The sequence below is a fragment of the Embiotoca jacksoni genome, unplaced genomic scaffold, assembly GCF_022577435.1.
Source record: "Embiotoca jacksoni isolate LCO1_2020_lvr unplaced genomic scaffold, fEmbJac1.0.p SCAF_4, whole genome shotgun sequence".
Lineage (NCBI taxonomy): Eukaryota > Metazoa > Chordata > Actinopteri > Embiotocidae > Embiotoca > Embiotoca jacksoni.
Genome location: NW_027185392.1, coordinates 10,486,428 through 10,503,256, shown reverse-complemented (window position 1 = coordinate 10,503,256; position 16,829 = coordinate 10,486,428). Strand labels below are relative to the sequence as shown.

The window sequence follows — 16,829 nt, the reverse complement described above, 5'->3', positions numbered from 1 at the left end:
TAAAAATCTGAATCATTTTGATTATAACCCTTCTAACGTGTAATGATGACTGTATTCTCAACGTACAATGCTGTTTACTTGATTTTCTAGACAGTTGTGGTGACAACGTCGAAACAATTTGATCCTTGTACAAACATGAAAGTGGTATCCTTTCTCATGGACAGGGACTTTAACAGCAGTGCGCATGTAGACATGCTGTTCCATTTTATTTTCACTACTGCATTAGAAAAGGAACAGAAAGTGCCAATTTGTCGTTTCTTTAAAGTCTTTAAAAGTTGTTTGTCATCCTTGGAATTTACCTAGCACGTTTTTGTATTTTGCTTGACTGTCTTTTGAAACTCGACACTATGGAATGAAACAGGTCAGTATTGCATCTAAAAGGCTTGACATGAAAAGCTGACATGAGAATACTGTGCCCTGATCATTAGAGAAGCAGGTCCTCGTAGTCCTCCCCTAGCAATTTCAAAACGCATGCAGCCTTGCTTAAGATTCCAGAGGAGTTTGTTATATGAAACAAACAAATGAAAGAAGTTATAGTATACCATCAAGTCACAGTAACCATAGTACCAGAGCCGTGACAGCTACTGTACCTCTCATTATCACAATTGTGTTACTAGGCACAGAAACATGCACCGGTACACACACTGCACAGATACACTCACGCATTGTCCTCATTTAATTTGGACACACATATACTAACACATTTGTACTAGCTCCTCGAATACACATTGAGCTGTGCAGAAGGTGTACAAGATTAGGTAATTTGAATGACAGTCCTGCCCTTTTTTACGTAGTATTCACTTAGAGCTGCCCTTGCTGGAGCTCACAGTGTCCATGAACGATGACTCAGTGAAGATTAGACCCCCACTAACTTGGTGCCCCCCTACTCTTTTCGTCATCTCCCCTGATTTCGGCCACTTAGACCTCTCTTCTTGTATTTTGTTTCTCTCTGTGGCTCCCTCCCCTGTGACACTGTGTCTTTCCTAAGAGGCTACGTGGTCTTTTCCACAGAATATTCTGGAATCCTTGCTTGACTCGGGCACAGCATAGTCGGGGGATGAAGCACACCATCCGAATGCTGTGATCATTGATTTTATTTCTGAATGTGAAAAATGAAGAATTAAAACATGCCACAAAACCAAGATCCATACACAAAAAATAACTACTGATAAATTGAAGGTCTTTGTCAGGGCAAAGTTTTGTTTATTCACTGTGCAACTCAACTGTAGGAACCAACTTAAAAAGGCAATGTCTCTATGAGAATCTTTTTATGATCGATTATTTTCCAAGATATTTGTATTTGTAAATTAGCACCTGATAAACTAACCATTACTGACTAAATCCGTTAGTTCTGCTGTGGCAAAATGTGTCTTTAATATCACTTAACATTTCAAAAAACAAATGGTCATTAGATTAATCACCTCTTCTCATATATTACTGACACAAACAGTCGTACCTATAAATACACTTTTCTTGGAGCTTCATCTTTAGATTTTTCTGTCACGCATGTTACATACAGTATTTCAACAATATAGGCACACATCTAATTTCCCTGTATTATTCTGTTTCCTGCCTGCCTTTCATGAGGTGACCATGATATCAATAATATTTGATTTTGTCACAACTTTGAAAGCTCATATCTCCCATACATCCAACCCTCCTCATTGTCTCATTGTAAAGGTATGGGTTATACCAGGTTGCCATGGAGACTCTTCTTCTTGGCAACTCAAAAGACCTGCAATTGGCCTCTACATCCCTGCACCCCTTGTCGTGTACTGACGAGCTTTATCAACACCCTCTGTAGGTACACATTAAGGCTATAAATATTTAATTTGGAGTTATAACAAATATATAAGGTTTATGCCTCGTGGAAATGGGCTGGGGCTTTGCCCTTGGGCAGGAGAGTGATAATTATTAGAGTGGTAATTGGAGTGTGTGATGTGTATGATGCCTGTCTTTACCTTGAGATGATTTATACTGCATATTAAGATTAGTGGTCGTAAGTGCCAGTTGAGTACTTAACCCTTTTATTTGTGGAAACATACAAATGGATGACAGAAAACTGAGAGCAGTGGGCTAATAGTGACAAATTCAATTAAAAGCTGTCAATATGTTGATATTTCAGCATGTACAGTGCCATATGACCACCTCTGTCCTGATAAAGGCTGGTTATCGTAAAAAAATATTGATACGGACACTGACACCTAGACTTCAATACCGGCCCCTGAGCAATACCTTTTTCGATACCAATTTGATGAAATTTAAGAAAAGCTAAATAAAACGTACTCATTACAGCACAAATCAAAGCTATTGACAGTTTACCAATGTTCCCCTAACACCTCAGAAGCTACTGCTGGACCCCACAATTTACTGATGTTCCCTTAATGCCTCTACTTACTGCAGCACATTAAAACTAGTATGCGGACAAAAATTTGTTTAAAAATATTGTAACAAGGTGTTTGAATGTAAGGTTTACCTAAGCTGAAACCTCGTGGTATTATCTACAGTATGTGAGTGGCCTACTAAAGTCGAGGCTATGTATGGGAAAAGCTTTGGCTCACTGTCACTGATGAGATTTACATCTGCATAAACAGAGCAAAAGTTATGCATTTTTAAAGCAAAAACATGTTAGTGTGCATGTAGCCTAAATAAAAAATGTGGTACTAAATGACGAGCAATTTTCTGATAATAGATATCAAAGCATTTCGGTCAGTGCCATAAAAGTAACAAAGTTTGGTATCCAGTCGTAGTCATAATATAACACAGCACCGCTATGGTTAACGTTCCCTGTTGCTGTCAACTTGTTAATCGCCTCTGTACTTTCGTATTCTCATCAGTTATTTTGATAAAAGCAGACTGAGTCTTGTCAAAAACTAAAACACCAGTGTTAGTGAGGATTAACATAAAACAACTTTTTTTTTTTGCTGCAGAACATGGAAGTATGTTCAAGTGATTTACATTTTGTATCTTCAAAGGAAAATAGAGCATGATATAGCACTGGTTCTTCCTTCACAAAGCAACATTTTTCAAAGGTCATACCCATTTGGATCTGGAGTCAAATCACAAGCAACTTTGTCCAAGCAGAGCTCCCGATTAATGTCAGTTTCATTAGCGTTATCTCCTTAAAGCTAATTCTAAAGTTCCAGCAGTGCCTACACTGGCCCGCTGACTCCTACAAAACAGCTACTTTTATAATAAGGAGATGACAGTTATCAAGGCTCAGTGAAGTCTTTATTACATATATATATATATATGTATGTGTGTGTATATATATATATAGATATACTGTATATATACGAATTTGTGGGTGAGTTGTGGAAGTTGAATCCAATTAATGTGTACACTATTCATGTGTGAGTTGTGGACAAAAAAAAAAAGTCAGATTTGAAGCTATACACAAGAAACAGTTGGTTCTGGGGATGGAGAGTACATGGCATCATGTTTGCAACATTGCAAAATTCCCAACTGGTCCATGCTTCAATGTCTTTCTTGGACTGAAAAGCTGAAACTGGAAACACTGACTCCTGTTGAATGGCCATTTTGGTCTGTTGCCCCTTTGTCACCTCTTATTTTGGCTCTCATCTACATGATGGAGCACGTAAAACCACAGCACTCCTTTAAGAGGGTGAGGCCTGTCTTGGTGAAGGGTGAAGAGGTCTGCTGAGCCCTGGTTGGTGCTCTTCTGGTTGGTACACCTGCAACATAGAACATCACACTGTGAGGAACGTGGATGGGAGGTGATTATATTAAGACTAGGGATTATATTTGATTGTATATTTCTCCTTGCCACATGGTAAAGCTGTTTCCTTGAGTTTGATCACAGTCTGAATACTACAATAATTTATGGAGCTGAATTAGCTTTCGCATTTCTATTTGTCTTTGCACCTAACCTTACCAATATGCATTAAGGCAAGATAGATTAAAGCCAATCCTTCTGTTCTTATAATTGCAGATATTGGTCTTGAAAGGACTACTAGCATGATCAAAAATGCTGATATTCAGGTGTGACCATTTTTAAATACATCTTGATGGCTTTCTTTCAATGTTTATTGCACTTTTAATTGCATTTACAGTAAATAAATGAGTATAGTTGTAGTCAACTGGAGTAACATTATTTATAAACATTTGCATAGACACTCTGAAGGGGCGGACCAAACACCGACCAGTGGGGATGTCGAAGTGCAATGACATTGAAGTTGAGCAGTTTTTTTCTAAACGTAGTTGCAGTGGTGGTGGAGTTTAGCTGCATATGGTGTACAATGTCGATTTGTCATAGGCTGCTCCAATAGTTTTAAAATGAACCTGAGCTCTACGCCCATAAGAATGCAATGACTGGAAATGATTGATGTGACATTGATGTGATATTTCCTCCTCATTTTCTACACCCTGCAGAGAACAAAGTTTTTTATGCTTAAATACCTGTTTTCTTCATATTTCTTGGAAATTTGGACCTCAGAAAATCTGCCATTTCTTTATCTTCTTCTTTCTCCCTGTGGGAATGAAGAAAGATTGATTTAAAATACAGGGATATACTGTACATGAATGCACAAAGGACTCAGACAAACATTTCAAATCCTCTATTGTTTTTATAAAAGAGAAGCTGTCTCTCTCCCTCTGTCTCTCCTTCTACTGATCAAAATTCTTTATGAAGATTTCAAAAATCCCCTCTAAGGTGTTTTGGGTACTCTTCATTCCCATTGCCTCTTTAATTTCAAGAAGGCTGATTTTACTAAAGTGGGAAGATGAAACACTTTCTCCAGACACCCAGTAGATAAGAGACCTAAGGTGCTTCTGGCAGTTAGTGCTTCTGGCAGAAGATTAGATGAACTCTGGGAGGGTCTATTGATGCATTCAATTAATGTGGTAGCTTAATTTTTCTATAAATGGAGCTTTAGAGACATAATGCTTTTTGATCTGTGTAGAGCTTATTGAAGCACTATACTCTCCTACACATTGATATCTAATATAGGATGTTACAGGAAACGGCAAGTTAACGTAATAGTGCTGGCTGTGTTTTGGGGTAAAAACCACTGACTTTTTGTCATGAAGGACAGTCATGATGAGAAATGAGAGAAATAACAAAAGAAAGATCCCCATATTCATCAGCATGGACAAAATGGCCTTAAGCATTGTCACATCCTTTCCTTTCTCCGATCCATTTCTGCACTACCGTTCTCTTGTTTCCTGCCTCTCACCTTCCCAGCAGCCCTTCAGCGCTTTCACGGCATGCTGTTAGCTGCCAACACAGAAGTGTTGTTCACGCAAACTAACAATGTTTGATAGTGTTGGAGGATTGGAGCTGCGAGAGGATTAAACAGAATAATACGTTTTCTGTGCTCCACCTGGTTGTCCGCTGTCAGGTCACATTAGATGTCAGATTACAGAAATGGAGTGGGAAGTTAAAGAACCTTTTGAGGACGTCGTGTAGCTACAGCAGTAGTGCATTCACACCGAAAGCAACGGGGTAAGCGGAAGTCCATTTATTTCCTGCATAGATTACCAAGAAATGGGAGCAAAATGGACAACTGATTTTAAATTTAAGTTATCTCTAATTGTGAACAAAACATCTAAAAAAATAAATTTATGTGGCCATTGTTTCAACCAGCTTCGAGCTCGGTTAAACTCACTTAAAATTAATAAGTATTTGAAAATATTTTACAGTACATACATTTGACAGGTCTGCATTCAGTAAATATAATATGCAAGACAACTGCTTTCCTGTTTTCCTAAAATATCCTGAAGTATTCAAAATGCAGTGAAGGGTTATCCGTTGTGACAGGAAGGGTTGAAAAGACCTTCAGAGGAACTGGTGCGTCTCAAAAGTGCTGCAATAGATTGATGAAATGATGCCTGCGAGCAAGTTCAGACAGCCCAAATCCTGTCCACTCCTCCACTTAGATGACAAACTCCTGTCGCTGCAACACACATCCAACACCAAAGGGTGCCTTTTAGCCATGGCGATGTATTTAAACCAACAGTGCTCCGCTCATTATTTTGCTGCAACAATGCCGATACCACTCATCACCTGTAGAGTCTGAATCTAGCTTCCCCTGTGGAGGCAGGTTTGTAATGTCCCCGACACAATCAGAGCCACACATTAATGCAGTACATGGTAAATTTATATAATAATCTAATCCACATGAGTTGATTGACTGAACTGTTTTTTTGTTTTTTGTTTTTTTTCAAATCGCTGGTAACTCCTCTTTCAGTGCTCACTGATGCACACTGACACATCTTTAATTGAAAGGGCTCTCTACTGTTCCCTCTGTGGTGCACTCTCTCACAGCTCCGTGCCTTAGGTGTCGTTCCGGTGTTTTCATTGAGAGCACTGGGGCAGCTTTGTGAAGGCCTGCATACAGTATGTATGACACTGAACTGAGTCAAATTTATCAGCTTCAGTGACTACCAAGGATCTAAAATTCTATGGCTTATCAGTATTAACAAAGATCTGTGCATGAAGAATAGATATCAGATCAACCTTTGTCCCGTTGGCTAATTCCATGACACTGAATGGATACTATATGTGCACTGCATTTCTATCTATTTGGTAGCACTTTATTAGCAGCAGAATGACATCTTACATTTTTTTTTTATGATTTATTCAAAATCCTCATGTACAGACAACTGGAGGATTCCTACTTTAGGTCGTCTTTGATTGAAAATGTGGAGCTGGAAGCACACCTGAGTCGTTCAAACTCTACGTCGTCCACCAGGAAATCTCTGGTCTCAACCAGCTTGTGGATCTGCTGCAGAAGTTCTTCTTCCTTCTGTCGGTCCTCGTTGGACTTGTCATTATCTGTAGCACAAAGGAAGAAGACAGTATCGAGAAAAATAATTTTAAAAAAACATAGCACTTATTAAAGAAACATCTAGGCATTAATATATTGTTTAAAATATATAAAAGACAGACATGTAGAAGTATTATTAAAACAAAGATGAAAATAAATGTATGAAAATTTAATTGTGATACACATTCTATAAAATACCAGGATTGACACTCTTACGGGGAGTTAGATGAGAAGATCAATACCACTGTCAGTGAGTGTTTACATGCACATCAGTATCCTGGTTGTGTGTCTTATCCTGGTTTTGATCACGTTCAGGATATGGTGTTTACATTGAACATGAGAAACCTGGTTGTCTATATTCCTGTATGGATAACTGTATTCAGGTTTCATCTGTTGGGCCTTAATTTATAACATTTCAGCCACAATTTTCTTTGCCAGCAGAGAATGTTCAGAAACTGTAATAACGTGTTTCGATTAAACTTTATCCAGGAGTTTCAAAATCCAGACATGTTTACAAATGAAACTCATAACCAGGATATCCCAAAAGTCCAGTCATAACCAGAATACTAATGCGTATGTAACTATACAACAACTCATCCCTCGCCAAATCCATCACACAACAATGACACCCTTGCACTGCTGTTTTGTTTGTTGTTTTGTTTTAATTCATTGCACTGTTCTTTAGTTTATTTAATATTAGTCTATCTTATTTGAATGTATAGAATGTGCATTTTATTTTAAAGTATATTCAATATTGTTGCCCTGTATATGCTGCTGAACAGCTATCCATCCATCCATCCATCCATCCATCCACCATCCATCCATCCATCCATCAGTGTAATGAATATAACTATGGAGGTGGAGCCCGGAGATGATTGGCCAAGCTTAGTATAAAGACCAGAAGCAAGGAAAACACCTAATCTAGCTCTCTTCAAAAAAAAAATGCACATTCCAACACTGCCTGATTTGCATATTGTACCATGTTTGTTTAATCTGTGCATTGCCAGAAACCTAAAAAAAAACAATGCATAGAAGTTGTTGGCCAACACTGTTGAATTGATGTTGTTTATTTTTTACATCCTTTATTGTCATATTTCTGTTTGTTTATGTACATATTATATATAATGAGTTTAGGGGGTTGCCTGGCTAGCTGTTTCCCCCATTTCCATTCTTTGTGGTGTGTAGTTGTGTAATTGATCTGTTCATCCAACTCTGGGAAATAACTTTAATTAACTTATTCCCCAAAATGTCAAACTGTTTCCTTTTTCATCTGATTTGATCCACTATTAACATTACCATTGGCATTGAAGGGACACCCACCTGGTATGGAAACTAATTTGCTCAGCTCCTTCTTCAGACGAGTAATCTCTTTGCACAGCTGAATGTCATCTATCCTGTTCAGCCATGATGGCACACAAAAAACACATGCAAACATAAACATACACACAAGCACTTATGTAAGTACTGCACATGATGCACATAAGATCACTTCCTTCAAAATTATTATGCAAGTGAGATTAAATAAATAAATTAAATGCATTCAAATAAAAGTTCCGTTTTTCAAGGAAAGTTTTTGAAAGCATTTGCTTATTTTATTTCCTACATCCTTTTAGAAAACTGGCATTTATCTCGGACAGGGTTGCTGATTAGTTTGGCAGGCAATCTTATTTAAAGAGATATCTATTTAAAGAGATTGATCCTCTTAATTACCTCCAGCAAGGAGGTTATGTGTTCAGTGTTGTTGTTTTTGTTTTTTTGGTCAGTTGGAGTACATTGTCCTGATTTTCATGAAACTTGGTTAAAATGTGTGGCATGGGTTAAGGGAGAACCCGTCAGGTTTTGAAATTAATCTGAACGAGGGTGGCAAATCCATGAATTATTTTTCACTATAATTACCATTGCAAGATAGGTTCATACATCTTAAAATCCAGTAGATGACAGTAAAGTTCAATTGTGACAAAACATGTTCCGTTCTAAAAATATGATAATTCCATATCACAATCCACTTTCGCAGGTACCAGTTATCCTGTGTGATACACATATACTTGCTCACACTTAATACAGCCTGCAGTCATTAAGGAGCACCAGAGGTGTTCTGGGAGAGAAATTCAGCCTTGGACTTATCCGTTGGGATCAGACCACTCACAGTACGCTCTCATGCGCATCCTGAACGACAGCAAACAGAGAAGACAAACTGAGCTGGTAAAAGCTTTTAAGGATTTTGTGACGGTCCACCAGCTAACCGCTGCCGCAGCCCACCAGGATATGTCCCTGTATGCCTGATGGCCTGTCCAACTCTGTGGAGCACCAGGGGAAAGTGGTTTCATAAGGGAGGATAAGAGTCTGTACAATCATAGCATCTTCACAATTGTACATATATTTGGACATATAGAGTATAGTGGTTGCGGTTGAAGTGATGCATATCATAGTAGAATGGACTGTTGACCTTGGCGAAGGTCTGTGCTCTGAGATTTCATTTCTACTTTAGCAATTCTCAGTTCTATGCAAAATGGGAAGGATGATAAGTGATTTAGAGCATAGACAGATTCAGTCATATAAAGGCTTATTAAAGAAAGTTTCCATCAGACAAATTAAAAAGCCCCTGTTAGGCAGCCAACAGGTATCTGGAACTACTGGTGTGTCTTTAGGCCCATGACCCTCTCGATTCAGGATCCTCCAGAGCCTGTGGACAATCTTTTAAAGGTAGATCAATGACGTTAGATGACAGTATACCTGGAAACAAGAGTGAAATCTTGACTCTCTTCTGAATGGAAAAAATGAAAGTCAAACACAGAATGGTTGATATTGATCATATATTTCACACAGGAGATGGTATAATCTTTTCTGAACAGAAATCCTTGAGGCATGTCTGAGCCAGATAGGTTTCACACTGCCTCTGTCAGTATCATGATCTTCCTCTCTCAATGGCCCCTCGGGGAATTGGTGTCAGTGGATCCCTCTTTGCCCTCCTCGCCAAGTTAGAGGCCTTTACGTGAACCTTGCATCCCAGCAGCTGAATTTTTGTTCAAGAAACACACACATACAGGCTCACACAGGGTCAGACGCTTACTCACACACATTACACCCATTCATCATTGTCAGCAGAGGGAGAGCCTCACCACTGTGTGTGTGAGGAGTGTATGAATAAATATCCATGCATTAGCTTGCTTAGTGGAAGCTGAGGTGAAGCCATTGAAATTTTAATAGGGACCAACCTGGGGTGTGATGGAGAGAAATGAGGGGAGTGAATAGAGGGCAGTCGTGCCAGTAGATATGTTTGTGATGGCGACGTGTCTTGAATGATTTGACCTACTTTTTGCTGGGAAAAATCAACTGCTGCAATTCTCAAGTGAAGTGCTGGTTTCTGTTCTGTGTTTTTTTCCCAGCTGATTGGTGCACTTTTTTTTTTTTATCAACAGCTAATTAATTGAATCGAGGATTTTCATGTGTCATGTTTGTAACAGAAGCTATATTGTGCCCCATAACTGATGTAGATATCCTTAGCACACAGCTTCCCAAACTCTTCAGACCATGCAATATGTACCAAACCAAATCCCCCAATGATTACTTCCAACTGCAGAAACTGAAGTTCTTTTTCCTGAATTAAAATTCACAGATTTAACCATAAAATTAAACCAAAGAGGCTAAATCACTGCAACACAAGGCTACCATTTCAAATACAAAGAATCAGTTTATTATTCAGACCAGAATAATTGTGATTTTATCCAGTAGTCGAGTGAACCGGCTACAAGCAGCAGTCATGACACCAAGTGAAAGCAGTGTTGGTACTGTAATGTTTAGTCACTCACATGTATCTGAGCTCTGACTCCCTCCTGACCAGGACATCCCTGATCCTTTCAATCTTAAAGAGCTCCCCTTCAATGTCATCCACAGTGATGGTGGAGTCCGCCATTGACACCACGTCGTCCTCTGACAAAGAGAAAGACAAGGACAGCTTTTAGTCTTGCTGAATATTGTAAAAGATCATGTGTTGGACAAATAGGCAACATGTCTGGCAGTGTGTTTAGAATATTCTCATTATAAAAAGGAGTGTACATTTCTTGAACTGACTGACAAATACCATAGAGAGACAGGCAGACATGTTGGCACTGATGAGTTATTAAAACGATGCACCCTGCCACTGCAGAACAATAGCGACATATCAATCTGCATTTTAAACTCTATAAACATCTGCAGCAGATGTTGTTTGAAATTTCTGCTTGATAAAGAGCAGAGAAAGCATCACAGCCAAATTACCATGTGTCAGTGGTTGGCACATCTCACATGGTTGTCCCCTGACAACCACACACATACACAAACAGTTTAATTGCATAAACCAACGTTGGTGGGTCAGTCCAGGAATTAAACTGCACTGCAGTTCTGTCTATGCTGCTACGTTCTGCTGTAGACAGACGTTCACTGTGTTGTATTTGATCGTCTGCCTGTTGGCAAAAAAAAATTATGTCTACACCGCATGACATGCCTTATGACATTTAAAGACTATCGGTACTTGTTTTATATAGATGCACACATTTATAATTTACTTGTGTACTTTGTAGGTGTGTCAATGTGTGATATTGTTTTGGGTTTTTTTGGGGGCGGGAGGGGGAGGGGGGGGGCATTTTAAGCAAAAATACTGTTTAACATTTTATGTTCATGCAAGCGCACACAAACGCCCATACACGAGGGGAGAGAGACCCACTCGCACCCTGAACGGCTCAAAAACAAGAGATGTTGGCTGTTATTTGCTCTGTACATCTGACATCAAACTTATTTTGTCTGGTGACATGGCTAGCCATTGATAGTTGATCTATGGGTGGAGCATCTCCTCGGTGCTTTGTTCTCAAATGACTTTGCAAAGCTGTGGTAGACTTATGATAAGATAGTTTTACTTGGGAGAATTTACCCTGCACCTCATCTTCATTTATTTTTTGAAAGGAGTTTCGCACAGAACTTTTTTTAATGGCTGTAGTAGCCTTTGCATGTTTCTCCTGTTTGTAACATTGCAACTAGTCTCACAGTGCCACATGTTTTACTGCAGCCTTGTATCAACGTCTTGTTCTTCTTATTATGGTGTTGTTTATTAGGGGGCTAAAAGCTTTTATGTGCATTTCCACCACCTCCAGGCAGTACTAACATGCTATCACCAGGTGGTAGTAAAAAGAATGGCAAATATATTTTTTTAAGACAATAGTTTCATAAACAATGTTTTTATGATTTAATGACAATTCAATAATCATGACCAATCCTTAATATTCTTCTTTTGCAAGGATTAGAACACATGTACTGCATCTAAAATTTGTCTCAGGCATCATCAAAAGAGATTGAATAATTTAAAGGACCCGCCGTTGAATAATTTCTTTATATCAAATATTTAGAGCAGCAATAGTACAGTTTATTAATTAATTTTTACAGAACAATGAAATGATACTAAGGGCACACAGCAGCTCAGCTTTCGAGTAATTAAATAATCACATCCTACATGGGGTACCGTATTGGCTTGATGAACAGTAATAATAAAAATGAGACCGTATTTATATCTATCTCATTCACACATCACTCCCTGTCTGCCTCCATTTAACTGTCCTGTTAAAATAAAGTCACATTGAATCGTGAAAATTCAATCGAAATACCCAAATAAAGCAAACAATATAAAAGCACAATGTGTGCTGAACGAATCTCAACTACTTTTACAACGATGCGTGGGCTTGCTCCGCACAGCTCTGTAATACTTGTTAATGAATCTGTCCCAAGGTCCCTGGAAGTATTTGTGTGGTATGAAAGGACATCAAAGCCTTTCACACAGTGAAGCAGCAGTACACTTTGAGCAGCAGAAGCAGCTGCACTAGAAGCAAATAAACCAGCAAGCTGCTAAATCAAACATTGGACTACAGCCACCTTCTATTGAAATAGCTGTTTTAGCCATGTGCATCAAAATACATATATAGAATTAAAGTTACCCTGAGATCCACGTATGGTGGACGTCCTTGAAAGTATACGATTAAAGTCCCGTAACGACAGTCACCACTTTACAATTGAAGGAAATCACCTCTTCCTGCTCTCGAATTGTTCCATTTAGCTCTGCAGCGGTTGAGGATAACTGTCACTTCCCTGCAGAGAGCTGCACCATAACCAGGGAGATAACAATACCACCACTGACTGTCGGTCCCTCACTCCTCCTGGGGCCTTTAAATCCTTTCTTCACACACGTCATTACTTAGTAGCGTTCTAGTATGTAATCTGGTTTCTAGTCTCATTCAGCCTTGGGAAGGTAAAGCTAGGTTCAAAGTGCACTGGAGACGCATCTCGTGCAACAAAAGCAGAATAGAAATCGAGTGAATGATAGTCGTTCAAGTTCAGATTGTGTGACTCCAGGGTAGTAGTGAAAGCACCGTCAAAAGCTTCATGATAATTGCCGGTTTACATGGACTCGCATTCCTGCTGGCATTACAGCTTTGTTTGGGGGCCCGCAGCTGCAGTTTGCTTTGTATGACAGACACACAGGGATCCTGAAACATAGAGAGACGTCGTCACACAGACACTCTGTTACTATGACAAATCTGGCTGACGTCAGTGTATAGCGTCAAGACAACCTTGACACCTTAGAGGAGAAAGTAATGCTCTCGTGAATTTTAACTGTTAATGGGATTAAAACTGATAGATTAAAACAAAAAAAAAGACAAAGTCACACCTTCACATTGCTTTCTAATGTGTTAATTAAGCAATTTCAAAGTGCATTGCATAAAGTTACAAATAAACTTAATTTAAAATGATAAAGTATAAATATAATCTGGAGCTTAATAAAATGAAATTTGAAATTGTATTTAATCTTGTATTATGTAAGCAAAACACAATATTAACTCTAAACTTTTATTTCTTCTGCAAAGTCTGTTGTGCCATAGATCTTTCCTGTTGCTTAGCCATAAAACCTTCTTTTTTTTTCAAGCAATTTGTGGCTTCTGTCTGATTTTAAAAGAACACTGCAGTTCAACCTTTGGTATAAATATGCATATTTATGGTATTGCCATGAATTAGACTTGGAGATCAGGGCTTCTCTCTTGTCTATATCTTTAACTATGGAGAGGGAACCAGGAGACTATAGGTTATAAACACTTGAACTAAGAAGAATCAGCTCACCTGGCTCTGTCCTTATCTACAATGCAAGCTAACCATTCCACTTGGCAAACAACTGAATAGATCTTTTTCACAGCAGTACATTAAACTTCGTCAAATAGGTTTAACTTACTAACTTCTGTCCCAACTGTGCTTTTCCTGCAAAGAAAAGCCAAAATGTCAGCAGTAAAAACTGACTCTGGGTTTCTAACAAAGATATTTTGGTGTGTAATTGATGCTAAGCATTACGTTAAACTTGCAGAGTGGAACTTTAGCTTCCCCCTACTCCAGTGAGTAAAATTCCAATGACAAAATACTGTCAACACGTGTTTGCATATGCAAATAAATGATGGCCGCAAATGACTTGCAGAATAGCTGCAAGATAAAAATGTATTTATCCCCATTCAAGTTAACAGGGCAAAACCAGAAGTAAGCTGGCTCAGCCGGCAGAAGTATTTTTATTGCATGCTCTGACCATAGAGCAGTACTGTGTATGGGAAAGTTTCACCAAACACAAGATATTAAAACTATATATACTGTGAAATACAGTGAATAATCTGACTGTGTGTGACAGACTTAATCAGCTTTGTGTACACACATTTCACAAGGCTTTGAATGTACCAAACATTCATTAATATGACAAAAGTCACAGACTATAGCTTAGACTTCCTTTCATGAGACCATGGTAACATTGTGCATTTTCCAAGTGTATAGTACAAGTGGGTGCCTTGGTGGCAGTGGAGTGAGGACATTTCTGCTTGTCACTTTGGGACAAATGCTCAAATGTTGGTTTTCGTGTTCATACGTGATTTGATAGCTCAGGTGAGACTTAGGTGTAGGTAAAAGTTGGGGTTTGGTGTGTGTTTGTGATGGTTAAGGTGAGGGTAACAGTTTAGGGACTTCATTATATCACCGAGGGTCGTATAAAACAGAACGAGCCACTCCTTTTTATATCAATCTCAATCTCCCCCTGCATTCTATACTTTACATTACGCATGTAAAGATGCTGAATTGTAATTTATCAGCAATAACCACTGATTTACAGAGCACATGAAAACAGGGTCCGCTGATATAACCTCACATCTCAGTCGCTACCAGCAAACAATAAATATTATTGGTGAATCATAACTTAAATCTGTACCAAAAACTGATTGGTGATTTCGATGTAGCCAAGTTAAATACTGGTCGTGACCTGGCTTCAGATCTGTCATTGCATACGTCATGCGCAACACAATTGTTGAGTTGTTGAGTTGAGTATATTCCCACATTGCTGGACACAATATGTTTTGCTGCAGAGGCCCTCTAGGACAGGTTATTCTGCCACTGAGCAGTTATGACTCATCACCAGGCCCATGTGAAATGTTCCCTCCTCTACACCTTCTCACTCTCTCACAGTTTCTCATCTCCCTTAGCTTCTCATCATTTCACCCCACATTTCCCCTTCCCTGCCCTTTCTCTTTATCCAAGCCCACGTACAGGTGAATTGCATTATGAGTTCAGTTTACACTCTTTCCTCTGAATCCAACCCTCACTTTTACACAGCCGCAATGTGCTTTCTGACTAATGAGGCAGATCAGACGGATCAGCCACATTCGAGACGAAAAGGCAATGGTGGAGGACAGAGGATAATAGATGAGGAGGATGAGCGCACAAAAGGTGAGGAAAAAGAAAAGTGAGAGTGAGATGAATAAAGAGAGTAGAGTCATTTAGGTGGAGAGGAAAATCAGAGATTTGGCATAACTTTGTACGACCTTCTTAGCTGATCACATCAACAGGCTTCATGCATGTAAGTGTAAGTAGCACCCATTCAAAAAGACATGTTCTTATTCACACAGTTATAACATGGGGAAGAAGTGAAGAAATAGAGCTGTAATTACAAAACTAATTTTAGTTAATAACAGATTAATTATTAAAGTTACTTTCAACAAAGATGTCAGACATTTATTCAAGTGCAGGCTCTTCGGTCTTGGTTTTTGGATGGTTGTTTGGACAAATCAACAACCTGAAGACATCATCATCAAGGACTTTCAAAGACTGGGATAGACATTTTACAGACCAAACAATTTATAGAGAAATGTATGATTTAATATCGGTCGCTGTCCTACAAAGAAACACTAATAGTGAGGCTCACAATGAGATAAACAATTTCAGAGACTACTGGCAGGTAGAACACTGAAGCTAGATGCTGTCAGTGTCTCGCATGTGGTCAATGATTTATTATTCCAATGTGTGGTCACCAGCCTCACTTTACTTTGACTCAGGAAGGACACATAAACACAGATGCACACTCTGACACTCAATAGACACCTGTGGATTCATGACATTTGCAGAACTGCTGCCTGTAGTGCCATGAGAAAAATACACGAGCTGGTTTGATCAACTATGAAAATGGCCCAAATAAACCTAGAACAAGTCAAAAAAGAACACACACCTACAAAGCCTTATCACATAGATTATAGGATATAGTGTAAAATTACATTGACGTCTCTATAAATTCATTTATTCACTAGACAGAGTAGACAGAAGACACTTTAACTACCTGTGGTAATGTTATGGTAATAAGAAATGAAACATCAGCAAAATTTAGAGTGATATTTTAGGAGCTACATGGGAGATAGGATACAAGTACTAATATTGCAGTATTTGTTGGTTAGATTACCTGGTTTGTTGGTGTCCCTGCTCCATTCAGTGCCCTCCAGTGAACCGTATTGATGAGACGATCCACGCTTCTTCTCCATCGGTCCAGCAGCTGCTCTTCTTTTCTTTCGCCGCTTCCAGTTGCAGAAGGTGGAAAAACAGCAAAAGACAGCTACAGAGGAGAGTCTTGCTGTCTCAGTTTATTGTATTTCATTGAGTCATCACTCGTCAGTCACCAGCCTGCCAAGGCAGAGGCAGCAAGATGTTCCACCAGCTCTGACAGGAGACGAT

At 38.9% G+C, this 16,829-nt stretch overlaps 1 protein-coding gene across 1 annotated transcript; it reads right to left on the bottom strand.

Moving 5' to 3' along the window:
• Window positions 1-988: 988 nt before the first annotated feature.
• Window positions 989-16,802, bottom strand: LOC138209602 (bMERB domain-containing protein 1-like). The gene is made up of 6 exons (XM_069168290.1): window positions 16,561-16,802; window positions 10,598-10,718; window positions 8,109-8,182; window positions 6,682-6,796; window positions 4,420-4,490; window positions 989-3,695 (listed from the first exon to the last, which is right to left on the bottom strand). Exons 1-6 carry the CDS (start codon window positions 16,637-16,639, stop codon window positions 3,583-3,585), a joined length of 573 nt encoding a protein of 190 aa, XP_069024391.1. The 5' UTR covers window positions 16,640-16,802; the 3' UTR covers window positions 989-3,582.
• Between the last annotated feature and the right edge of the window lie 27 nt (window positions 16,803-16,829).